The 26,483-nt window shown below is 38.5% G+C and overlaps 1 protein-coding gene across 4 annotated transcripts in view; it reads left to right on the top strand.

The window, feature by feature from the left end:
• CTNNA2 (catenin alpha 2) overlaps window positions 1–26,483 on the top strand; it is a 1,529,678-nt gene that overhangs the window by 1,157,357 nt on the left and 345,838 nt on the right. For all 4 annotated transcript variants that reach the window (XM_043982315.1, XM_043982316.1, XM_043982318.1 and 1 more), the window contains one exon: window positions 1,438–1,518. In XM_043982315.1, coding sequence (XP_043838250.1) covers window positions 1,438–1,518 — 81 coding nt within the window. The remainder of the gene's footprint in view (window positions 1–1,437; window positions 1,519–26,483) is intronic.

Here is a 26,483-nt window from a genome sequence, read left to right as displayed (position 1 = left end):
TTGTTTCCTTTTTAAACTGATAGAGAACTGTGAGTTTTTCTGACTCCCTTTCCTCTCTCCCCACTCCCCAAAACACATTCCCTTCCTCAAAAATGGAAATCGGTTTTACTGAGTCTCCCAATGGCAAAAATGTTTTAAGTGGGAGAGGATTTTTTTTTAACTGTACCTATTGCCTGTTACAGACATAAGGAACATTGCCCTTCTGTCCTCAAGCTATTTGCAGCTTATTATCATGTTCAACATACCCAGTGCCTGGCAGGATGGAGATTAGAGGTTCTTAATATTAATTTCATAGCAAAACATCTCATTCAATTTTGAAATGGGTGTTCCAATATGGGGGTGTGATTTATCGACCTAAAACCTCTGAACTCTGTGGTGATTCACCTGAAATCACTTTTTGATCTGCATTTGATTTGTCATAGTGATCCCACTGTTGCTCTTTCTTCCTGCGCAAAGAGCCCCCCAAATCTCATTGTTGGGAATGGAAAGCTCCTGTTTTTAGCGTTGGCTGCCTCACGATACTATTCTGACCACCAATGGAAGAATGAAAAACTCAAGTCAGTTGAATGCCTGCCTTGGGTGTGTTTGGAACACATTATAGGAGAGACTGAACACTTTTCTTCCACATGTTGGGGACATAGCGGTGTGGGGGTCAAGTTAAGTCACATTAATTTAGCAAATATTTATTAAGCACTTATGCTCCTGGTATTATGGTAAATTCTGGGGATATAAAGAAGTAAATTAGACAATTCTTGCCTTCAAGAACTTACATTTGAATAGGGGAAGTCACATGAAAACAAATGGGGAGATACAGGATCTAAGTAGAGAGGGTGGAAGGCATTCTGAAAGATGAAACATTAGCATCTAAGGAGGTCCTAGAGAAGGCCTCCCAAAGTAGATGGAATTTGTACTGGGTCCTAAAGAAAGACAGCTGAATTAAGAGGCCCAAGTGAAGGGCATCAGACCATTCTAAGAATGGAGGCCAGCTAGCAGGAAAGGGAAAGAAAGGGGAATGGAGTCTTCTGTTTGATGAACTGCATAAAAGGCCCATATTGCTTGAATGTATAATGCCTGAAGGAGAGTGAGGTAGAAGCAGACTGGAAAAGATAAAGGGATCAGATGACAAAAAACTTTAAATGACAAAGGAGTTTTTATTTTATCCTGAAGGTATAAAGAAAGACACGGTGCTCCTTGTGTGTGTGTGTTTGGACAGGGTTGTGTATGACATGGTGATACCTATATTCTGATAGCTTGATGGAGGAAAGATTGGAAGGGAAGAGGGACTGAGATAGGGGAGATGATTTTGACTTAGAGAGAACAGTCTTTCATACTGGATAGATTCTGCTACTCAATCCCCACCCCCAGAACATTTTTTACACCTTGATTGCTTTATTATTTTGTTTTCTAAACTGAAAATTATTTCTGTTTTCTTAATAGACTGGAAGGAAAGAAAAAGGAGACCCTCTAAACATTGCTATTGATAAGATGACCAAGAAAACGAGAGATCTAAGGAGACAGGTACTGTTTGTTCCCTCAAGTGCATGGCAATTCCTAGTGATTATGGGAATGTCCTTCTCTGGGGCAGCCAATACTAGTGGGATGGTATTTGGCTATTCCCAGTACTGGCTGCACAGAAGTAGAATGACATTCCTAGATGCTTATTGATACCTATACTCCTACTTGGTTGGAAAAGAGGCACTGTGATGATCCTGGCTTTTTGGGACTCTTGAGAGTTGGTCACTAAAAAGAAAGGATTATCCTTGGGCCTGGCCTTTGGTGATATTTAGTCATTCATTCATTCATTTATTCATTCATTTATCCATTCATTCATTCATTTATCCATCCATCCATTTATTTACTTTTATTCATTCATTCATTTATCTATTTATTCATCCATCCATCCATTTATTAATCTATATATTAACACATTTATTTGTTAATTGAAATTGACAAAAGTATTACCAACAATGCCCTGCCTACACTTTCCAACACTCTTTAATTTGCACTCAGGTGCCTTAGTGTTTTCTTCAGATTCTCCAATATTCCAATAGATGCAGCAGAAAGGATGCTGATGTTCATTTATTTTTTGGGTGGGAGAGGCAAGGAAAAATGCATGATTTTACTGGTTTAGGGTATTCCTGATAAAGAAATTCCCTCCAATAATTGTGACTGGAAAATGCTTAGCAACCTATAATCTTAGAAAATTTCCTGAGTTCACTAAGAGGTTAAGTGTCATGCCTAGAGTCACACAGCCAGTATATGTCAGAAGAACAGCTCTCACTCACTCCATGATGCCTGCCTGGTGACAATTAGCCCTTAGTTACAGTCCTGCTAAAATGTCCAATGAACTAATTCCTATTAAAATGGTATTCACTGCTAATGATTTAATGTTAACTGTCCTAGGATATTTGCAATTTTAACACAGTGTTTTCATTTAAAGGAACGAATCTCCAATGTAATGGAAAATGATGTCTAGTTAAGAGTCACATGGGCTGGCTAGGAATCTAGACTTTTCTACTTAAAAGCTGTGTATCTTTGGAGAAGTCATTTGATTTTCCTTGTCTTCTGTTTGCTTGTTTGCAAAAAGAAAATAACTCACAGTTATATGTTTATGATTTTCAAAACACTTTAAATATATTGTCTGATTCAATCCTTACAACAACTCTGTTAAGTGGGTTCTATTTTTATCCTCCTCTTTTTTAAAGTGGAAGAAACCCAGGCTGAGAAAGGTTATGCTACTTGTCAGGTGCATATAGTTAGTAAGTATTTGAGACAGGATTTGAAATATAGTCTTCTTGACTCTAAATCCAATTTTCCATCCACTACAGTCTGGGCAGTGAGGTGGCTCAGTGGATAGAGCATTGGGGCCTGGAGTCAGGAAGACCTAAGTTCAAATCTGGCCCCAGATAATTGCTAGTTGGGTGGCCCTGGGAAAACTCACTTAACCCTTCTTGCCTCCATTTCATCTGTAAAATGAGTGGGGGAAGAAAATGGTACATTGCCAAGAAAATCCCAAATGGGGTCACGAAGACTCAGACAAGAATGAAAAATGACTGATCAACAACTCCACTATAGTAAGCTGCCTGTCAGTTAATAGCATTGACTCATCTTTACATAGCTGTTTGAACAACTTCCTTGTAACACCCCAGTCTGAGTGTTATTAGTTACTTATTTCAATTGATCAGACCTTAGCTCAAAAAATTATAACTTTCTGATTTCATATAAGAAGTTTCATATCTTGGACTAAATCGAGATCACCTGAATCCAAATCTAATATTCCATACAGGATCTCATTGCTGACTTTAAAAGAAAGCATTGAACTGCATGATATCTTGTTGTCTACTTCTATAATTCTATAAATCTCAGGCTTTAATGGTATTGGTGTTGGGGGAATTATCATTAGAAGTCAATGTATGGGGCGGCTAGGTGGTGCAGTGGATAAAGCACTGGCCCTGGATTCAGGAAGACCTGAGTTCAAATCTGGCCTCAGACACTTAACACTTACTAGCTGTGTGACCCTGGGCAAGTCACTTAACCCCAATTGCCTCACACCGAAAAAAAAAAAAAAAGAAGTCAATGTATGGGACGGCTAGGTGGTGCAGTGGATAAAGCACTGGCCCTGGATTCAGGAGTACCTGAGTTAAAATCCGGCCTCATACAAATGACACTTACTAGCTGTGTGACCCTGGGCAAGTCGCTTAACCCGCATTGCCCCACAAAAAAAAAAAAAGAAGCAAATGTATACTTGGAATCATAAAATTTTACTGTTAGAAACATCTGTAGTGGCCAGCAAATCAAGCCTGTACTTCCAAAGGAATCCCTTCTACATCTTACCTGGCAATCATTCATGTAGCTTTTACTTGAAGACTTCCAATGAGGGGGAACCAACCACCTCTTTCTATGGCCAAATTCACTTTTCAATAGCTCTTAAACTCCATTAAGATTTTCTTGACACCAAACAAGAATTAGATGTTCTGCAATTTCTATTTACCCCAACTACTATGCTCCCATAGCTTCCAGTTCTGTTCTCTGTGACTAGAAAAAAAAAAAGCCTAATTCTTAGAACAGGGAGTCTTGACCTAGAGACCTTGGATCCTAAAGGGAAGCTATCTGTTGGATGGATTTCAAGGAGTCTCTGAATTTGAATGCGATAAAATTACATCTTTATTTTTGTTCATCTCGAAATGAAATTTACCATTTTCTTTAGTTATTTAAAAACATTATTCTGAGAAGGGGTAAACTAAAGGCTTCACCAGAATGCCAAAAGGGTACATGACACATACAAAAGTTAAGAAGAGAGATCCAAATATAGAGTCTTCTGTTTCAACACAATGTCCAGGGTTCCAGCAAACAGGCACTAGAAATAAGCAACAGCACTGAGCTACCCCATATCTGCTAAGAGACAGCTAGATGGTTCAAGGGAAAGAGATCTGTACCTGTAATTAGGAAGACCTGTAATGAAATCTATCCTCAAGCAGCTCCTAACTGTGTGACTGACCCTGGGTAAATTACTTAACATCTCTCTGCCTCAGTTTCCTGAACTATAAATTGGAAAAAAATAATAGTATCTAGCTCCCAGAGTTGTTTTGAGGATTAGATTAAACATTTATTATGTTCTCAACACAGGGCCTAGCACATAGTAGATACTTGTTTAGTGCTTATTCCCTTTCTTCTTATCTCTACCTATAGTCTTCTCTCTCTCTCTCTCTTTTTTTGGGGGGGAGGGAGGTTGGGCAATGAGGGTTAAGTGACTTGCCGGAGATCACACAGCTGGTAAGTATCAAGTGTCTGAGACTGGATTTGAACTCAGGTCCTCCTGAATCCAGGGCTGGTGCTCTATCCACTTTACCACCTAGCTGCCCCTATAGTCTTCTCTTAATGGGGAAGTGGTCTTACATCAATTTAACATCGTTTTATGAAGCAACTACGGTGTACAATTCTCTTGGGGTATGTGTGCAAAAATAAAACTAAGCAGTCCCTGAAATCAAGAAGTTCATTTATTTTTTTAAATTAATTGCAGTAAGAACAGGGTCATAAATTGAATCAGAAGTATCTCAGGAAGCCATGCTTGTCATAGACTCAGGCCTTCCTGGAAATATGAAATCCTGAAACATATTATAATCTTCCATAAGACAACTGATATTTGGGGAAGGGGATTCAGCTACACAAAGCTATTACCAACAGTTATTATATGGGCATAGATGGAGAGATGTGACTTCATTGGAGGAATATCTTCAGGAAATCCATGCTTTCTGGGGCTTTATTTTTAGTCTAGAAAATCCAGACTACCTGAAGTCACAATAGCCGTTTAACTATACCAGCTTCTAGTAAAATTTCTCCTTTCTCGAATACTCCATGTGACATGCTTTCCCTACACATTCCCACAACAAAGGTCCCAAACAGCTCAACAGTGGTAGAAACATCGCATTCCTACACCACTGTGTGAAGCCAATTGCATTCCCTGTCTATGGTTCTGACAGCTCCTTTGCTAGGTACTAATACATACTGGGATATTGATTTATTTTCTAAAAAAGGGAGGAGGTTCTTTCTGAATGATGTCCCAAAGTGTAGCCCTTGTAACCTATTCTGCACCTTATTTATATACAGCCCTAGACTATGCCTGTGGGTGGTCAGAATGACCCTTCTGAGGCCCTGAAAGATTTTTCAGTCACTATAGAAATAGTTCATCATGATCAATAGATTGGATTTACTGAGGAAAGAAAGCCGACTAAGTTATTTTATAAACATTTTCACTACCAAGTGTTTCTACTGAAATAGAAAAAGAAATACATAGAATTCTGAACTCCCTACTGAGTTCTGGTTAATTGAGGTGCTCTTTTACTATATTAAGGGGAAAATTACAACGATTAAAGATTGTCATTTGGGACTGATGGGCACACTTCCTGGGCAGTTAATTAAACCCAATGTGGTGAGCAATGGCAGTCTGAAATACTCCGAGGAGTATTTTATTTGGGATTTTAAAATTGATTTTCAGGAAAATAATGAAATGCCAAATGTAACTATTATTTCTAATCTTAGAACTGCATGCACAGTATGCCCTGTGTCTGAGCTATTGTCACTGCTGTGAATCTGGAACTAAGCCATTCTGAAAACAAAAAGATTCTGGCTTCATGCTTGCCTAAGTACTGGGAGGTCCACATGGTCTGGGGATCACTTTGAGTGGACTTAGGGCCTACCAGCTGTTATGCCATTTCCACTACAAGTGACTCACCTGTTAATATTATTTTAGGCACTATCCATTTTTGCTCCCATCAAAACTGGGTGATCATAGCCAATTTTTTAAAAGAATTTGTTCTGTTAATCATATTAGTTAGTAAAACTAAAATATAGGACTTATTCCTATGGAAATCTAATACTGAAAAATTCTAATAGCGAAACTTTTGAATACATTGTGCAACATGGTGAAGTGGGAAGAGCACTGAACTTTGAATCAAAAGACCTGGCTTCAGGGGCAGCTAGGTGGTGCAGTGGATAGAGCACCAGCCCTGAATTCAGGAGACCCTGAGTTCAAATACAGCCTCAGACACTTGACATTTACTAGCTCTGTGACCCTGGGCAAGTCACTTAATCCTCATTGCCCTGCAAAAAAAAATAAATTGATAAATAAATAAATAAATAAATAAATAAATAAATAAATAAATAAATAAATAAATAAATAAATAAATAAAATAACATAAAAAAAACAAAAGACCTGGCTTCAAATCCTGAATCACTTATTATTTCTGTGATCTTGGCCTAGGTATTTTCTCTTTTCCTTGGCTTGCTCATGTGTATAATGACGACATTAGACTAATGGCCCCTGTGGTCCCCTCCCACCTATATCTCTATGATCAAAGAACAAAAAGCATTCTAGTCATGAAATCCAATTTGATCATAACCTCAGTAAACAGCATGGCCAACAACCAAACAATATCAGCTATTGTGACGAAGGTTGAATTCTGTTGTTGGAATCATATAAAAGAATGGGGATGATAGATGCCAAGGCCCAGTCCTCTGTCTTTCACTAGGACTATACCTAAACCATACCCTGTAGATCAGGTATAGGTCCTCTTTTTAAAGCTTGGGAGCCAGAAAGATTTCCATATTCTTCCCTTTGTCCCACATGTCTCCAACCTCCAATTCACTGTCTTTGAATCTTCATGGATAGAAAAAACTCTTAAGATATCTTGAAAATATTGTACATAGACATGCAGGGAGAATAGGATTAGAAATCTGCAGGTGGTACTTGCATAAACTAATCCTATCTGTTCAGCAATCTGGGAAATGACAGGATACCTAAGTCTGTAGGACTTTTGTCCTGGATATTTTCTGCAGTTTTTCTGCTTCATGAGCAGGAGTGAGCGGATTGTGCTTGCTGGACCCTTTAAAGAACTATGGTATTGGCACTAGGGATGGAGGTAATGTACTTGCTTATGACACAGTATTGACTTCTAAATCTCCACTCCAGACAATTCATGTTGGCCTATTTCCTCCAAGATCCCCTTTTGGGGAAAAAAAGTACTAATCTGTTTCTTCGTTGTCTGTCTCAAGACACTATTTAGAAGTCTTCCAAAGCATTGAAATCAAATATTTTCAAATCCATTTCCTTACACCTTTCTCTGACGGGGCCACTTATTTTTAGAATTCATTCTAACAAATGGTTTGTTTAAGAATTAATATCTTGAGTCTTATTTTCCCTTATAAGAACATAAAATGCTTTGTGAATGTCAGTTAAAAATAATATTAAAAAAACAATCAATGCCTACTTTTCATTGCCTGTTAGGCGATAGATGGTTTGTGTCCTTCCTACAGAATTGTTTTAGTGAAGCTGATGACAGCTGGGTTACTGTTCAGGGTCAGGCTACCAGGCTATGATCAGAAACAAAGGGATCAAGTTATTATGGGATATAAAGTGCAGCAAATAGAAAGTAATGTCAGGAACAAAGGAGTTCAGAGTCCCAAAGTGGTAGGCAGAGCTATAACCAGGTCAAGGCCACTGGGGTATTGTCCAGGGTATTGACTTTCAGCGAATATACTCCTTCCCTAAAAGAGACCCATTTCTTTCTCAGAGTGGTCCAAAGACTATCACCTTTGCACTTTTGGGTCCTTTTTTTGATCTACATTTTGCATATGCTAGAACTCTACTACTTGTCCTTTCCCAACCCAAGGTGCCATCACCATTTTGTTCTGTGCCAGGTGAGTCTATTTTTCCAAAACCCCTTCTTTGATCCCATGAATGCCTCTCTGGTGAGCAGGCAAATGTCCTCTCGGAGTACAGATACAACCATACTTGTACAGTCTTCTGCTGCTGGACTATTGGAACGTTCACAGCCTCTTCACTCCCCAATATCCTGACATCACTGATTACACCTGTTTCTTCGACTTGCCCCAAGTTCTTAATTATGCCTTTAGGAATACATAAAACCTCATTATTCAGGGTCTTAGGTCAGGAGAAAGACAGAGCAACCCTGTCAGGTTCTTAGATGATCTTTAGGGAAAAGGTCATCTTGGATTCATGCTTAAACCTGGCCCAACTGAAATTGTATCTATGTGTCCCTTCTGTTACTTTAACCAAAGGATCATGAACCAATAGCCTTGTGACATAAGGAAACACCTCATTATCTGATGTATTTAGGCAGCTATGTGTTGCCCTTGTAGAAAGAGGGCTGGGCCTGGAGTCAGGAAGACCTCAGTTCAAATCCAGCCTCAGATACTTATTAGCTCATCCTGGGCAAGTCACAATCTTTTTCTGCCTCAGTTTCCTCATCTGCAAAATATCGTGAAAATAAAGTGAGATATTTGTAACTGGCTTCGCAAACCTTAAAGCACTATCCAAATGGCAGCTATTACGAGATCTTTTTGAAAATATGACTTCTTGTTTATTAATCACATTATTAGCTAGCGATATTTATTTTCCATGTTCTGCCCTTAATATCCTTGTATTCCAAACATAATATCCATCTTAGCTGAATTTTTTTTTCAGAATGTGACATGGGCCATGGTGATTCTCCTACATGTACCTTACTTTCCTCAATTGTAAAATGAGAGTAACTGGTTAAGGCAAATCATGGTGTGATATAATCTCTGATTTGGAAAGGATCACAAAAGCTATCCAAGAAGTCCAACCACTGCCTAGAGAAGAATATGCTTTAAACCATGCCCAACAACTCATCATTCTTCCATTTACTGAAGACCATGAGGATAAGGAAACACATGTTTGAATAGGCATACTTATGAAGTTTTTTTTTTTAATTTTATTTTTATATTTTGGAGGCAACTAAGTAATTCATTGTATGACATGCTGGACTGGAAGATAGGAAGACCTAAATTCAAATCCTGCCTTAGATATTTACTAGCCGATGGATCCTGGGGAAATCACCGAAACTCTCTCAGGCTCAGTCTTTTCATCTGCAAAACTGAGATAATATTAGCACCTCCCTTAACTTATTGTGTTGAGGATGAAATGAGGTAACCTCTATAAGATGCTTTGGAAACCCTCAAGCACTATACAAAGGCTAACTCTTCAACGAACAAATGAACAACTCATCCCTTGTCATCAGCATTCTAGGGATGAGCCTTGAGGACCTTAACTATTCTGCTCATTAGACAAACTATGCACAGACCATCACCAGGGGTGTACCCAATGTGTTTCCATTTTGGTAGGACCAAATACTTTTTGGCAAACCTACTTCAGATCCTTGATTGCTGATAGAAAAATGAAACGTGCTTTTTCATTCCCTATGTGACTTCCCACTTTGTATATAGAATGATACTCTAGTAGCTGTTCATGTATTGGAAATCTCCCATTTTCATCTTATTCCATGCCAACAGAACTTATATATCTTATGTTCCTTTCTTTATTTGCCATACTAAGTAACAAAAACACACAAACCTATTCTAATAAACCATTAGAGGTGGTACTATAATAATAGAAAATGTCTTAAAGTGTTAGTAGCCTTAGAGATTAGCACCTTAGTATGCCTTCAGTGTTTTACCTCAAGGAAATAGCTCAAATAGATGCTTGATTTCAAGGTACCAGAGGAGGCCAGCAGGGCTGATATATAGAGTATGTGAGACCTGGTCTATTTCTCTAATCATACCACTTGGACACTGATTATACCTATATAGGGGATCAACTTTCAGAAGACCAGGTTTCTAATCTCAGCTCTGTGACTTTTTAGCTTAATGACCCTAGCCAAGTCATTTCCAAAATATCCTGCATAGTTTCTTTACCTCTAAGATAGAGAAGTGGGATTAGATGATCTCTAAAGTCCCTAAAAACCTTGACATGCTGTACTGAGATTCTGTGATTCAGTCTTATGTAAGACAAGCTATTTTGAAAGTCCAGAGCATAAATGGAAGGAATTTCATTCATACTGGAACTCCAGGGGCCTTAGAGCTGGGTCCTTTCTGTTAAAAAAAAAAAAAAAAGGTCAAGCCCCTTGTGTTTCCTAGCGAATTGCAATACTCATCAAAATCCCGCAGGATGTAGCAGAGAATGGTCCTTGGAGTTAGGAAGACATGGAATCCAGTCTTACCAGTGGTACATTCTGGCTTTACGAATCTGGAAAATATTCTTCACCTTCCAATATTCTTTTCCTTCTAATATTGTAAGCAATAGAAAAGGTGATGACCTGCACCTATAGAAGTAGTTTCATTACCCAGGAGTTCCTTGTACCCAGGAAATCCGAGTTCCAGCCCCTAACCCTAGGCTAGGATTATTATTAGTAATTTTTCCTTTTGCTGTTCTCTGAGTATGATGTTCTTTCCCATGTCTGGAATGGGTTCCTTTCTTGCCTCCAGCTTGTAGAAATTTTAGCTTTCCTCAACACCCACCTTGGGTGCCACATGGTACGGGCGACCTTTCCTGATCCATCTCCATTTTAGTATGCTGTTTCTTTTGAAATAACAGAGTATTATTCACTTTATAGTTTTATATGTATATATGTATGTATATATGCATTTGTGTCTATATATGTCTATATATGTCTATATATGTCTATATGTATGAGTTATGTATATATTTATATATAATACATATCTATGTAAATTATATATTATAATATAACATATAATTAATATGTGTGTGTATATTTTATATGTGTGTGTGTAATTAATCCTGTAGAGTGTACAATACCTAGGGACTGGGCAGGGCAATTTGGTACTTTCTTTATGTCCTTAGCATGTAGTACAGCTTATGCCACATAGTATGGGGCCTAATAAATGTCTGTTGAATTGAAATTTGTTGAAATAAGGAATTGGGACCATTTCCCTTTAGCAGTCACAGTTGATAGTAGATGATTTGCCTGATTACAAAGATGTCAAAGAGATGTCAAAGAATTCAAGAGCTACTGTCGAGTTTGGTTGCCAAGATCAATGATCTCATGAGCCATTTATCTGTTCTCTTGTATTTGCTGTTGTGAAGTTCAGTCAGTTGGTAAATAAGCATTCACACTGTGTTAGGTGCTGTGCAAAGTGCCAGGGATAAAAAAGAGGCAAAAGGGGCAGCTAGATGGTGCAGTGGATAGAGCACTGGCTCTGAATTCAGGAGGACCTGAGTTCAAATTTGGCCTCAGACCCTTAACACTTACTGGCTGTGTGAGTGACCCTGGGCAAGTCACTTAACCCCAATTGCCTCACCAAAAAAAAAAAAAAAAAATAGAGGCAAAAACCAGTCCTTGACCTCAAGGAGCTCAGAATTGAATGAAATTCAAGTGAGATATTTGTAAACCTTAAAATATTATCTTTCTATCTATCTATCATCTATCTATCAATCTATGTATATATGTGTAAAGGTTTAGATATGTCCATGTGTATATGTCTATGTGTATATATGCATATATAGTAGTTCTTGTTCTTGTTCTTCTTTCTTCTCCTCCTCCATCCCCATTCTCATTATCATATTATTATCATCAGACATGATTATAATTAGACAATTTACCTACTTATTAGAATGTGTTAATTTAGGACATGCTGGTAAGTTTGGTCTTTGCAAAGATCTATGGTCTTAAAAGCCCTTTATATTTGCCTCCCTGTATCTGCCCAACATTTCATGTACTTGAAAAAAAGTCATCCAAAAAAAGTTTTCATATTAGATCACTTCAAAATACATGGGGATGAGGTGAGTTTCTGAATTTCACAATAGGGCATTTTGGACAGCAGCATAAAAGGCTTATTTCAATTGCGTCTTCTTTTTTTCCCCTCAAAATGTATTTCTTCCCGATGTTTATCACCATGACATGGGCTTTTTATGATGCTCTAAAGTGCTCCGGAGAAAATGGAGAGTGTTTTAATACTGCTGATTTACTCTTGCAGGTCCACGGTAATTTCCTTACTGCCTAATTATAAGCTTTGGTTTAATTTACTCTACACATAATGTTTACTGATGCACATACGGTACCACATTTCAGAAAACTGTACCCAGAACAGGTATTCTTGTCAAGCTCAAGCATGGAAAATTTCTTGTAAATATGGGGAATTTTGCCCTCAAACTGGATAGCCACTATATACACCATTTCTAAAATTGAGCCTGAAAAAGAGAGTGTAATTACTTCTAACAACAACTCAAGGAAAAGGATAAAATGTTCTTATATATTTTCTTGAAGAGCTTAATATTGATTAGAGAGTTAAGTGTAATGGGGGAAACAAAGCACCTTATCTCTCATCCACCATCCTGAGAAAGAGGGAAAGGAGAAGAGCAGAGAAAGGCATTGCAGGCCCATTTGTCAAAATCTCTTTAAAGAAAGATATTGATTCAGGGAATATGAAATCATAGGAAATGTCAGTTGAAAGACATGTTAGGGGCCATCTGCAGAAGAATTGTTCCCTCTTCCCCCTTCCCTCTCATATATCTAGAAATTTCTGAGGGCAACAACAAATGAAAACCGCTCTCCCAATTCTGATAGTCATTCCTTGTTTGTCATTGGCCAAATTGGCTCTTGATGAGTGTTTATGAGAGAGGTTGGCACATTAGAAAGATTGCTAAATTGTAGGCATAAGACCTGAGTTTGAATCCTGACTGTCATTTATTATTTCTATGTCCTTGGGCAAATTATTTTGCATTTCTGAACATTAATTTCCTTATTTTTAAAATGCGTAGATGACCTCTAAGACTCTTTTCATCCCAAAGTCAATGATCTTATTTATAATCCATGGAAGGATATGGGGTGAGAAAGAGCTGGCAAAAAAAGGTGGTAGAGACTAGCAGTAGAAAACAAGGTGAGGAGAGAAGAAAAACACCCATCAATGGACCCTTGGAATTGTTTCTATCCGTTCATCCTTTCATTGCTAAAGGTATCAGCATGATGACCTAGTAAAGCCATTTGTCTCTGCTTTAGTAAGACGGACTCTTTTTAAAATAATAAACATTTTTATTTAAGTTTTGAGTTTCAAATGTTATCCCTCCCTTCCTCCCTCCCCTCTCTGCCCTTCAGGAGGTAAGCAATCAGATATGGGTTATACATGCGCAATCATGTAAAACATTGCCATATTAGTCATTTTGTATAAGAAAACTTGAATAAAAGAAAAAAAATGAAAGAAAGTTAAAAACTGCATGCTTCAATCTGTGTTCCATCAATACCAGCTCTTTCTTAAGAGGTGATACATTCAGTTGTGCATTTATTGCATTATTGAGTTTGAGATGCTGGTAGGACAGGTTCATGAAGTAGAAAATATGAAATGAAAGTATGGAACCTATGAGAGCCCCTCAAAGAACTTCTATTGGAGAAAGCAATATTTTTATTGTTATCCATTTGTTCACTTGAGTCCAACTCTTCATGACTCTATAGACCATAGCATGCTGAACCTTTCTATCCTCCACCTTCTCCCCAAGTCTGTGCAAGCTCATATTCATTGCTTCCATGACACTATCTATCCATTTCATCTTCTGCCATCCACTTCTTTTGCCTTCAATCTTTTCCAACATCAAGGTCTTTTCCAGTGAGTCCTATCTTCTCATTATAAGGACATAGTATTTAAGCTTCAAATTCCAATATATAGTATACTTGGGTATATACTATATATAAATATCATATCTAGGCACTCATATACAGTAAGCAGAAATGGAAAAAAGGAAAAAAAAAGGAAAAAAAGAGTGAAAGATAGATGATAGACTGATCAATAGATACATAGATGATAGATAGTATCAGCTTTTGGAGCAAATGAGATTTCCAAGGGAAATAATATTAAGAGGAAACAGAAAAGGTCTAGTGGCATAGCCCCAGGGGATGTCTACTCTAAGGATCTGGGAGTGACAAATGATGCCATTAGATGAGAGATCTGGGAATACTCCAGCATCATGGAAGTTATAGGAGTAGAATATATTCAGGCAGGGAGCATGACTTACTGTATTTTTGCTACAGAAAGATCAAGGAAGATGAGTTCTGAATTGGTTAAGGCATCTTAGTAAGCAAGTCAATTGTCCACTTTCCATTATACTACTACTACTACTACTACTACTACTACTACTACTACTACTACTACTACTAGCAAGTAGTAGTAGTAGATACTGAAAAGGAGACATTGAGTGTAGATTACTGATTCAAGAATTTTTGTTGTGACAGGAAAGTAAATTGAAATATCAATTCAAAGCTGTTATAATGTTGAAGAAAGACATTTTAGAATATGAGCATTCCAGATTTGTTTGTAGATGGAGGGGGAAGGAAGCCAGGGTAAAGAGGTTTACAATGAAGATGTAAGAGAGGGTTTAGATAACTATGACCTTAGACAATTACCAGTGGTGTGATGAATGCATTTCACTTAATCCTGCTTACCTTAATTTCCTCATTTGTAAAATGAGCTAAAGAAAGAAAATGGCAGACAATTCCGGTGTCTTTGCCAAGAAAACCCCAAATGAAGAGCCAGACTCAACTGAGAAATAACTTGACAACAATAAAATGGACCAGGATTATTCAGAATTGGAAGGCTTGGATGAGTTTCCTGATATTTGTTCCCTCATTGGCATTTGTATCCCTAGCACCTGGCAGACATGGCTTACATATAATAGGTGCTTAATAAATGCTATTGATTCATTTTAATCTTTAGACATTAGATCACCATTGTATCTACATCATCACAAATAGTGCCTTGTACCTAGTAGGTACCTGCCAAATGCTTGTTGAATTATGAAAACTGGGAGAGAGCTTTCCAAAGAGTCAATCTAATTAGCTCCCTAAACAAGCTTCATTCTCAGCATATTAGCTCTTTACTTATATTTCTTTGGATAGGTATACCATAAGGTGAGCCTCAGTTAATTATAATATAAAAAAAATCTTGACTTTTCTATTGAGTGTTATGTTTTATTGTTGAGACATTTCAATTGTGTCTGACTCTTCATGACCTCATTTGGAGTATTCTTGTTTTTTTTTTTTTTGGTGAGGCAGTTAGGGTTAAATGACTTGCCCAGGGTCCCACAGCTAGTAAGTGTTAAGTGTCTGAGGCCAGATTTGAACTCAGGTCCTCCTGAATTCAGGGCCAGTGCTCTATGTACTGCGCCACCTAGCTGCCCCTGGAGTATTCTTCACAAAGATACAGGAGTGGTTTGCCATTTCCTTCTCTAGCTCACTTTACAAATGAGGAAAGTGAGGAAAGCAAAGTTAAGTTACTTGCTTACACAGTTAATGTCTGAGGCCATATTTGAACTAATGAAGATGAGTCTTCTTGATTCCAAGTCCAGTATAAACACATACTCCATACATACATACGTACAATATAATAAATATATACATACACACATAACATTTTGTCACCTTTTTGTCTTCCCATTATTAAACCAGCTACTGGATAGTGCTAGAAATGAAACATCATTAGTGTACTTTAGATGATCAATTTCCATTGTTATTTGGTCATAAGAGAACACACAGAGAGACATATGTTCTGTGGTAGGGAATGGCTAGGTTTGGGAGGCAAGCAGGAACATAATTAAATGCAGTGCGTATAGATTAGGGTCTTTGACTGAAATGGCCAGTCAGTTCAGTAAAACAGCTGGAACAGATGTGCACTGAGGTCCCAGGAATAAAACAGGAATAATTTGTTCTGTGGACATGAGTGAGAACTATAATTTTCATCTGAGCTGTGCATTAGCAGAGTGTTTCTCAAATCATTTTTTGCAATCAGTCTACTCCTTTCTCTCTTATATTTGGTTTGTTGGTTTTTCACCTGAATATCCCACATTTGTCTTTGTTTCCTTTAGCAAAGAGTAGGTACAGTGATTGATTGATATAATTAGCAACTTTTCCCTCCACTCTTTCAGTCCTTTACCTTCTTGTACCACATGTGAAATACTTTCTCTTAGAGTAAGAGACTTGAATGCTCAGAACTCAGAAAGGTCTAGATTTCTGTCCTGTAGTGTCCTCAGTTCTAATATTTCCAACTTGTGTGACTTTGAAAAAGACATTTCCTCTCTTTGCGCCTCAGTTTATCTCCATCTTCATTCCCATTTCCCTAATCTCAATATTTCTCTATTTCCAGCTATCTCTGTTTCTATTTTCATTTACCTCTCCATGTTCATCTCTAATAATGTTCATCTCTCTATCTCAATTTCTGTGTCCATTTCCATCTATATCTCTATTTAGATATAGATATATAGTCTTATGCACATACTGTAATGATTGGAATGATGTCACCTGATGGAGACTTACTGTAGGAAAGCTCCAACATGAGGGGAGGGTCTCTGAGGGCAGGACCATGCATCTTTTCTTTGGTGTCAGGAATTGACGTTTCTTTGTGGGAGGAAGAAGGGGGAGGCTGGTGCACTGCCTCACTCTTTTTTTGTATGGACTCTGGTGGAGAGCAGAGCTAGGAATGCTCTCTCCCTTTAATAGATAGATGAATCTAGGCTTTTCTCTTTCTCTTCACCAAATTCTTATTCTCTTTAATAAATGCTTAAAAGTCTAACTCTTGCTAAAGCTTATAATTTATTGGTGACCACTCATTAGATGTTTTAGACAGTATAGCCCTTACAATACATATATACATATCCATGTACACAGATATTTTGTATTTGTATACATCTTGGATTTGAACAAGATAATCCAATCACATAATCAATAAACCTTTGTTAGGTGTCTATTATGTGCTAAGAACTGTGCTAGGTATTAGGGATCCAAAGAAAAGTAATTGACCACCAGAAGCTTACATACTGTTGGACAGTGGCTCCTGACCCCACCATCCTATCACCGCCTAATGCCCCACTCCATTATGTTCCCTGACCCACTTCCCATTGGAAATTGCAAGCCGCCTAGAATATGATATCAACATAATATGTTTTGTATCATAATTCTTATAATTATATTAACTACAATATCTTGGCTCCAACAAACAAACAAGTATGACTTCAGATCTGCCCCAGTGCCCTACGAAAAATTATATTTTTAATCAGTGCTAGATACTCCCATCTTCACTCCTCTCCATTCTCCCCCCCCCCCATGCTATATAATTGCCACTCTCTCCCTGAATGCTATGATTCTACCTGAGCAGAAGAGCCACCCTCACTGGTGAGCTCAACAAATCTTACATTGGTTTAAAATGTCTGATCTAGTTACCTAGTTATCCCTGTCTCCCTTCAGGACAGATGAAGCATATAAAATAAAATGTCCAAAGTTAGCGAGTGGGACTAGGAAAGCATTCACTTAGAAAGTGGTAGTGGAGCTGAGCTTTGAAGGAAATTGGAGATTCCAAGAGGCAGAGGTGAGTAGAAAGCACTTTGCAGTAATAACCTGTGCAAAGTCCTTGAGACTAGAGACTGAGCTGTATGGAGTCATATAGATCCATGAGTGGATAGATGGACTTTCTCTGAGGTCTCTTCCTGCTTTCAGTCTCTCTCATGGAAGATTCTGCTTCTACAAAGCCCAATTTCCCTTTGCAGAGAGAATTTGGACTAAATGGCACCTTTAGGTGTATTGGTATTCATTAAAGGTAGTTGATTTGAATGAACCTGAGCATTTAAAGGTACAGAGCAGCAGCCTAGAGTGATGAATAGTGATCTGGCCTTGAGGTCAGAAAGACTGGGGTTCATGAACTGCTCCTGACATATACTAGCCACATGTATGGATATGAGGAAGTTATTTTGCCACTCGGGGTCCCAGGCACCTCTTCAAGTCTATACGTTACAGGTGACTTGCCTGTCTCTATCCATTAAGGCAGTTCTCAAACATGAGTTCCTTATGTCAATTAAAACATAGGATTATCTCTCCTCTCCTGCTCCCTTCAAAAAGAAAGCAGGGGAGGGAGAAACAAAGAAAGAAAGAGAAAAAGAAAGAGAGAAAGGAAGGAAGGAAGGAGGAGGAGGAGGAAGAGGAGGAGAAGAAGATGAAGAAGAAGAAGAAGAAGAAGAAGAAGAAGAAGAAGAAGAAGAAGAAGAAGAAGAAGAAGGAAAGAAAGAGAAGAAAGAAAGGGAGGAAGGAAGGAAGGAAAGACAAAGAAAGAAAAGAAAAGAAATAGAAACCTAGTTTGTTATTTCAAGAGACTTATTCAGAATTTTTTTCTGAAAGTTTCCATTTGTTTATTGATATGTAGAACTGTGTGTGGGCACTGTAATCATACAAACACATGCCACCTCGTTCCTGAACTTGTGGATATAGGAATATTCTAATAGCTAATAACAATAGGTAGCATTTCTGTAGTGCTTTGGTTTGGAAAGCATATTGTGTGTGCCTGTTATCTTGTTTGATACCCACAACAACTCTGTGCTGCAGGTGCTATTATTCTCACTCATTTTACAGATGAGGATACTGAGGATGAGAGAAGTTAAAGTGACTGACACTGTGTTCCACAGCTGAGTGTTTGAAGTAGCATTTGAATGTAGCTCTTCCTGACTCCTGGCTTCATATCACAGCTCTGCCAGTTATTACCTGAGTGACAGTGGACAAGTCCCTTAACCTCTGTGCTTCAGTTTCAGCATGGGGCTAGATGATACCTGAGGTCCTGTGCAGGTCTAGAGCTTTGGACTTATGAAGGTATTCAATAACCTGTACAGTGATTGAAGATCTAACATAGTGTTTCTTAACTTAAAGTCTATGATTTTTTTCATTTATTGATAAATACCTCACTATAATTATTTTCCTCTATAATTCAATATGTTTTTTTAATTCATTTAAAATATAATTTTGAGAAGGGGCTTCATGAGAGATTCACAAGGGGTCCATAACACAGAAAAAGATTAAGAACTCCCACACTACAGCATTGGAGGAGACAGCTACATGACACAGTGGATAGCAGGCTGGACTCAGTTGCCCTAACAACAGGTCAAGTACTTCACCTTTAGCACCCTTTGTGATGCATGACATAGCCTCACAATACTCCCTTATAGGAAGCGTTCCTCATATCATTACCCCATTTTACTGATGAGGAATGGTGAGGCTCACAAAGGTGAAGTGGCTATTCTACAGTTACACAGCTAACCAATAGTAAAGCCTGGCCTCAAATCAAGGCCTCTTGATGCCCCCCTATCCCCCAGCCCATTTCTCTTTCCATTAGACTCTTTGGTCTCCTTGAGCTAGCTTCCTTACATTTTATCTGTCTGCAGTTTCCTTTCTATATCCAAAACAGAGTAGAAAAAGTAGCACTGTATCCCCTACTGGGATTAGGTTAAAGGCCTTTGGGGAGGCTGCCATGCTCTTGTGGCCTATCCAAGGTGGCAGTTCTGAGGCTGACAAAGATGAAAGGTACTTTGGGGAACAGATGGCCCTGGGGAAGGAAATGTGTTACAATTTATGAGTTGAGAACCCAAACCCATCAAAAAGCAGCTCATGCCAATGACCCATACTCAATACCCTCCTATTCTTCTTCAGCCCCCTGTTTATTTGGAAATTACTCAATTGGATCAATCTGGCCTTGAGACTATGCCTAGCCCACCAGCTTTCAAAGTAACTACTGGGGAAGTTTAAAAAGGTAGTTGATGCAGCAGTGATTTTTTGCTTACACATCACCAATCAATCGGCCTGATTTTCTTGTATCAAATCGACTGGGTGTTTGGGTAATAGATGCTCAACACCTTCAGTTTCTTAGATCCCTTCTGGTTCTAAATCTATGACAACAGTGCAATGACAGTTCAATAGCCAGATGATTAGAAGGAAGCTAGAATGGCAGAGAGGCTGGTATAGGGAAGGAGAATGTTCAAGCACACTCCTGGCATAATTATCTGAAGAGTTGCATGTAAAATGAATCAATCCATAAGAGTTAAAGGTGGGGGCAGGTAGGTGATGCAGTGGATAAAGCAGCAGCTCTGGATTCAGGAGGACCCGAGTTCAAATCCGGCCTTAGATGCTTGACACTAGCTGTGTGACCCTGGGCAAGTCACTTAACCCTCATTACCCTGCAAAAACAAACAAACATAAAAGTGAAAAGTTACCAGTAGGGGGCAGCTAGGTGGCACAGTGGATAGAGCACCGGCCCTGGAGTCAGGAGTACCTGAGTTCAAATCCAGCCTCAGACACTTAACACTTACTAGCTGTGTGACCCTGGGCAAGTCACTTAACCCCAATTGCCTCACTAAAAAAAAAAAAAAAGTTACCAGTAAAAGCATGGGCTCTCTCTTTGGGTACAAAGAAAATATCTGATGTCTTTGCTCCCCAACCCAAAAACCAACAGACCAAGATTTCTGTGGGAATCACTGAAAACTTGGGGACTCAGCACCAACAGGCTTACTTCTGAATCAAGACCTCCTCGGGGGAAATTCAGCAGCTATTCCAAACACAGCAGTGTACATTAGTTATAGACTGGAAGGGAAGAAGAAAATCATATCAAGTTGGAACTCCAGAGGGAGAAGTTAGCTGGAAAGATGCAATTATCCACCATTACACCTGGTCTGGGAAACAAGGCCAAAGGCTCTTTGTTTGTAAAATTGTGATTGGCTCTTTAACGATCAGGAATGGTCAGGAACCTTAGAGGTAATTTATCAGAGAAATGTCTTTATTGAAAAGCATTTCCTATCAGCAGTACTCTTCCATTCCTCACACTGTTCCTGTGTCTTTTTCTTGTGATTTCTTTACAAAGTACTTTTATCATAATAAAATGATAGCAACATGTCTAATACTAATAATAATGACATAATGGTGTATTGGTTAAAGGATTTTCCACTCTGAGAATTTTATGTATTGATGAAGTTAGAATTAATATAAACATTTACCTTTATATAGCCTCCTTTGGCTAAAAAACAAAAATAAATCACATATATATGTATATTCACTGAGATCCCCAGTAAAACTATTCCAGATTCAAGGTATTCTTTCAGTCAACACCCACTCACAGGCCCCCAGAATGTCAGCCAGAGGATATACTAGTTCAAAACAATAGACATTTAAGCAAAGTATAGCAAATGAACAAACCAGAAAAGATATATTCTAGTTGTATCTGGAATAGATTTTCCTCAAATTTTCATGCCATAAGTAAGGAATGGTACGCATGCAATGATAACATTATCAAGAAATATACATGGAGGGCAATCATAGGGAATGTGGCTTTTATCAAAAAGGTATACATATAGGAAACATAACCGAAGCATACACTAGGACAACTCGTACCTCTGATGCGTCAGGGCCACTGCTTCCTTCTGGTGATATCAGCGGGCTTCTTTCTGATGATCTACTGGGTATTTTACCTCAGCTTGTCATTGCTCCATTGGTTTTCTAGTTGTGTCATCTCTCTGATAACATCACATCTACTCTCCTATGGGCATTTCATTGCCTCTGCTGGGTGTCTTCTAAAATCTCATAATTGCCCAGCTTCTTTCTCTTACTAGATTTTGTACATCATTTTTTCAAAACCACCCACTGGTCATTTGGATTCCCATTTCCAGGGTGTAATGACTTGAAAACCCCTCCCTTTTAAGGACAGAATGATAGATCTTCATTCATAGCTGTCATAATGCTAAGGAAAAGTTGAACAGAATCCAAGTGAACTGCCCCCAAAGTTGGTTGTCTTTTCTTTTGACACCCCCCCCCATATCTGATGTTGATTCATTTTGTATTTATCTAATTTCTGTTTAAGACACAATTGGATCCTGTGTCTGCAAAGCCACTTAGGGTTACTCTACCAAAGAAATTCCATGGAGAATAGTATGGGATTTGAATTATACAGCTTTCCTCACTCCCAGTATTCTATTTGGCTTTGCAAATGATGAATTTGAATCAGAATAAACAGGAAACAGTGGATATAAGGGCAGTAAGCCCACTCTCCTGCCATGATATCTTGTGTCTTTTAGTAGCAAAACAAACGTAACAACAAGAACAAAAGAGAAAAAAAAAAACTGTTTTGGGTACTACATTTTGTCCAGAAAAACAAAAACAAAAAAACAGCAACAACAACAAATTTATTATCTCCTTACATATGTATTTGACCCTCACAGCAAACTTGTGAAGTAGACAGTTTCACCTACCCTGATTTTCCAGATTGGGGAAAAAAAAATGAGATACATAAAGATTAAGTGATTTGCCTGGAATCACAGAATCAGAATTGTAGAATTCCAAGTTAGTGCCTAAGGTCATTTACCTTACATAATAGTGCAGTCATGACATAAATCCAAGCCTTCTGACTCTGATTAGGGTTTACAATGTGATCTTTTCCAGGGAAATTTGCATTTTCTTACTGGGCTTTTATGTAATCACAGATAATCACAGAAGCTCAGAATCTGAAGGGGCCTCAGAGGCCAGTTAGTCTAATCAATAACTGACTGAGAATCTGTCCACTTCCCAGCTGACTCCTCACAAATGCTATAGACTTCTCCCTCAGTTTCTGTCTCTCTCTATTGTATCTCCGTGTGTCTTTAGCTCTCTATTTCTTTGTTTCTGTCCTTCTCACCTTCTTTTCTACCTCTCCATTCCACTCCTTTACCCCCTCTTTTCCTCTCTTTTTCTTTCTTACTCTGGCCTCCTCTTTCTTCCAATCCTCTACACCCCAAGTCATCCCTTTCCATTTTAGGCCAACTTTAATTGTCTACTTGTTAGTAAAATTTTCCTTAGATTAATACCTAAAGCAATAAAGATATAACAATGTGATGGCAGGGTTGATATATGAGAGATCAAGCTGCCAAACATGTTGCTTTCCAGCCTCCAATCTCAAGCTTATTCTACTTGAAAGATTCACAGTTTGTAGCTGGTGCTTCCCTCCCTTGGTTTTATCAGAGGCTACTGTCTCCATGGGGCAGGCAGCTAGATGGCACAGGAGACAGAGAGCCGGCCCTGGAGTAAGGAGTATCTAAATTCAAATTCTGCCTCAGATACTTACTAGCTGTGTGACCCTGGGAAAGTTACTTTACCCTGTGTACCTACATTTCCTCATCTATAAAATGAGCTAGAAAAGGACGTAGTAAACCTTTATACTTTACAAAGTATATCTCTAGTTTCTTTGACAAAAAAAGGTACAAATGGAGCCACCAGGAGTCAGACGTGACTGAACAACAACTGTCTCCTTACTTCGCTCTTTCACTTCTTCTTTCTTCCTCTCTCATGCCTTAAATGCTCACCCTCCCTAGGGTTTTCATTTCCATGGTGCCAATATGGTTGTCAGATATGGAATCATTTTTTTCCCTACAGTCTTTCCATAGATCCTGATAGTGTTTGCTGTATTGAACTTTCAGTCTTTTGTTAATGATATAGACCCTTGATTCATTAACAACGAGTCAAATAGCTTGTTTCCATCAATGTCAGTAAATCAATAGTAGAGAGCTGCTAGCAAAAAAAACCCAAAAAACAAAAAACCCCAAAACAGCTAAGCATCTGTTTTCAAAGTGTTCTTTGTGGTAGGGCTGGATTGGTGAATCCAATATTTTCTGACAAAATAAGGGGGATTGCTCTAGTCACCTTTAGTTATATGAGGAACAGTGTCCTGCCATCTACTAGATGGGTAATCTTGGACAGGTCATTTTTCCTCCTTGGGTCTCAGTTGCCTCTTCTGTTAAATGAGAATAATAATATTTTAGACTTTATTTGAACATTTTAATGAATGTAAAACACCATGGCTATTGTGAATCAGCAGCAGCAGCAGCAGCAGCATGGAAAGTCAGTCTTTCATGAGGATTCCATATTCATTTCAGACACAGAATTATCTCTTATGGTGGTAAGCAGTCAGTGATAGTGTCAGATATATAGAGAGGTGAGTTATGTGGTCAGGTTTGTGTTAAGATCAATTATTTAACTTGTAACATGGATTCTTACCTTTTTAAAAATTTTGACTTTGGAAGTCTGGTATATACCTCTTCTAAGAATAATGTATTTAATGTTTTTAAATGCATACAATAAAATATACAGGGTTACAAAGGAAATCTATTATTTTGAAATACAGTTACTATTTTATTTTACTATTATTTTTTTTTTTTGGTGAGGCAATCGGGGTTAAGTGACTTGCCCAGGGTCACACAGCTAGTAAGTGTGTAAAGTGTCTGATGCCAGATTTGAACTCAGGTCCTCCTGAATCCAGGTCCAGTGCTTTATCCACTGTGCCACCGAGCTGCCCCACAATTTTTTAATATGTTCATGAATACTAGGTTAAGAACTACTGATTCATAGGATGATAGAACTAGAGCTGGAGGGTACTTTAGAAGTCATCTAATCCACCTTTATCATTTTACAAATGAAGAAACTGAGACTGCAGAGATTATAATTTATTCAAGACTCAACAGACAATAAGTATGAGGAGCTTAGATTTGAACTCATGTTATGGGATTCCAAGTTTGGCTCATTTTCCATTGCACCAAACTGATTCAAAACATTTATTAAGCACCAACTGCATTCCAGGCACTGATAGGTGTTGGAGATCCAAAGACAAATAAAATAAAATAAAATAAAGATGGTCTCTTCCCCCAAGGGTCTGGCTTTCTATTAACTGGAAGATACACACACACACACACACACACACAAACATACACAGAGATAAGGACATTTACAATATGTACAAAAGAAAAGCAAAGTATTATCAATCAGTCCACAAGCATTTATTAAACACTTACCAGGCATGTGCTAGGCATGGTGCTAAACATTATCTGTTTGGGGCAGCTAGATGGCGCAGTGGATAGAGCACCGGCCCTGAAGTCAGGAGTACGTGAGTTCAAATCCAGTCTCAGACACTTAACACTTACTAGCTGTGTGACCCTGGGCAAGTCACTTAACCCCAATTGCCTCACTAAAAAACAAAAACAAAAAACAAAACAAAAAAAAAACATTATCTGTTTGTTCTTTGTTCTCAAATGTGGTGAGTAAAACTGTAAGTGGCCACCCTATTTCTGTCCCAAATGTGGGGAAAATTAGCTGGGATTTATCATTTATTTGTTACTTAGAAATTAGAGGATACTGCACCAGTTTGGGGGCTTTAAGTATTTATTTAAGTATATTAAATATTAGTAAAGAGAGTGCACATGGCTCTGAAAGATAGAAAAGCCGAGCTAGGAAATGGGAGAGAAGAGAGAAAATGGAGAACCCTAGTGAGCTGTGTTTGCTCTCCCCAAGTTCCCGTGCCAGAGAGAGTGTCTCTGTAAACTTGCTGCTGGCAGGAGGAAAGCCCGCCTATAGATATTGTTCAAAGATAATTGGCTAGTATCATTCAAATATATTGGTTCACTGGATTTAAAGGTGGTTCAGCACAGTCATGCTGATGTCAGAGCCCAGAGAACAGGTCCTCTAGCAGGAACAAGGCTTTCAGGTAGGTGTGGTTTTGAATAAGGTAATTTACTGACTCTGGGCTAACCTTAAGAAAGGTCAGGCCAGACCCTCTCAGTGTGGGCCCCTGGGAATCCCAAAACCCCTAGTAGTAGTAGTAGTAGTAGTAGTAGTAGTAGTAGTAATAGTAGTAGTAGTAGTATTTGTGGGGCAATAAGGGTTAAGTGACTTGCCCAGGGTCACACAGTTAGTGTCAAGTGTCTGAGGCTGGATTTGAACTCAGGTCCTCCTGAATCCAGGGCCAGTACTTTATTCACTGAGCTACCTAGTTGCCCTCAAGACCCCTATTATTAATAATTTTCTCACACAAAGAAGACCAGTGACACCAAGAGGGTTATGTCTTGAATTGCAGTGAATTGGATTTAAGTGAGGCAGGGCTATGCAAAGTCATCAGCCTCACTCTCTCTTCCAGAGTCATCTGAGTCCAATGACAAGATCTAGGTCAAGATGACAGTTGATGGCCTCAGATGCAGTGAGAGACCTTGGTCTTTTTAAGCTAAGGTCTTCCCCAGCTAAGCACTATGGAAACAAAGAAAGACAAAAACAAAACAAAAACAAAAGCAGACCCTGCCTTCAAGGAGCTCACAGTCTAATATGGGAGACAACATACAAAGAACTGGTGCAGACAACGTATAGACTGAAGGGCCAAGGGAATGAGGTCTGTGCTTCCACGGGATTTGAGGGGGAGGTTAGTCAAGTTAAAAGGAAAGCATAAATAGGCAATAGTCTTTTATTTGATCAACATGCATTAATTAGGCTTCTGGTATATGCCAGGCATTGCGATAAAAAGACTGAGGGTGAAAAGGATGGAAAAACAATTGGATCCTTTGTTGGTCT

This window comes from Dromiciops gliroides, chromosome 2 (genome assembly GCF_019393635.1).
Source record: "Dromiciops gliroides isolate mDroGli1 chromosome 2, mDroGli1.pri, whole genome shotgun sequence".
Taxonomy (NCBI): domain Eukaryota; kingdom Metazoa; phylum Chordata; class Mammalia; order Microbiotheria; family Microbiotheriidae; genus Dromiciops; species Dromiciops gliroides.
This window is presented reverse-complemented; position numbering and strand designations above follow the sequence as displayed.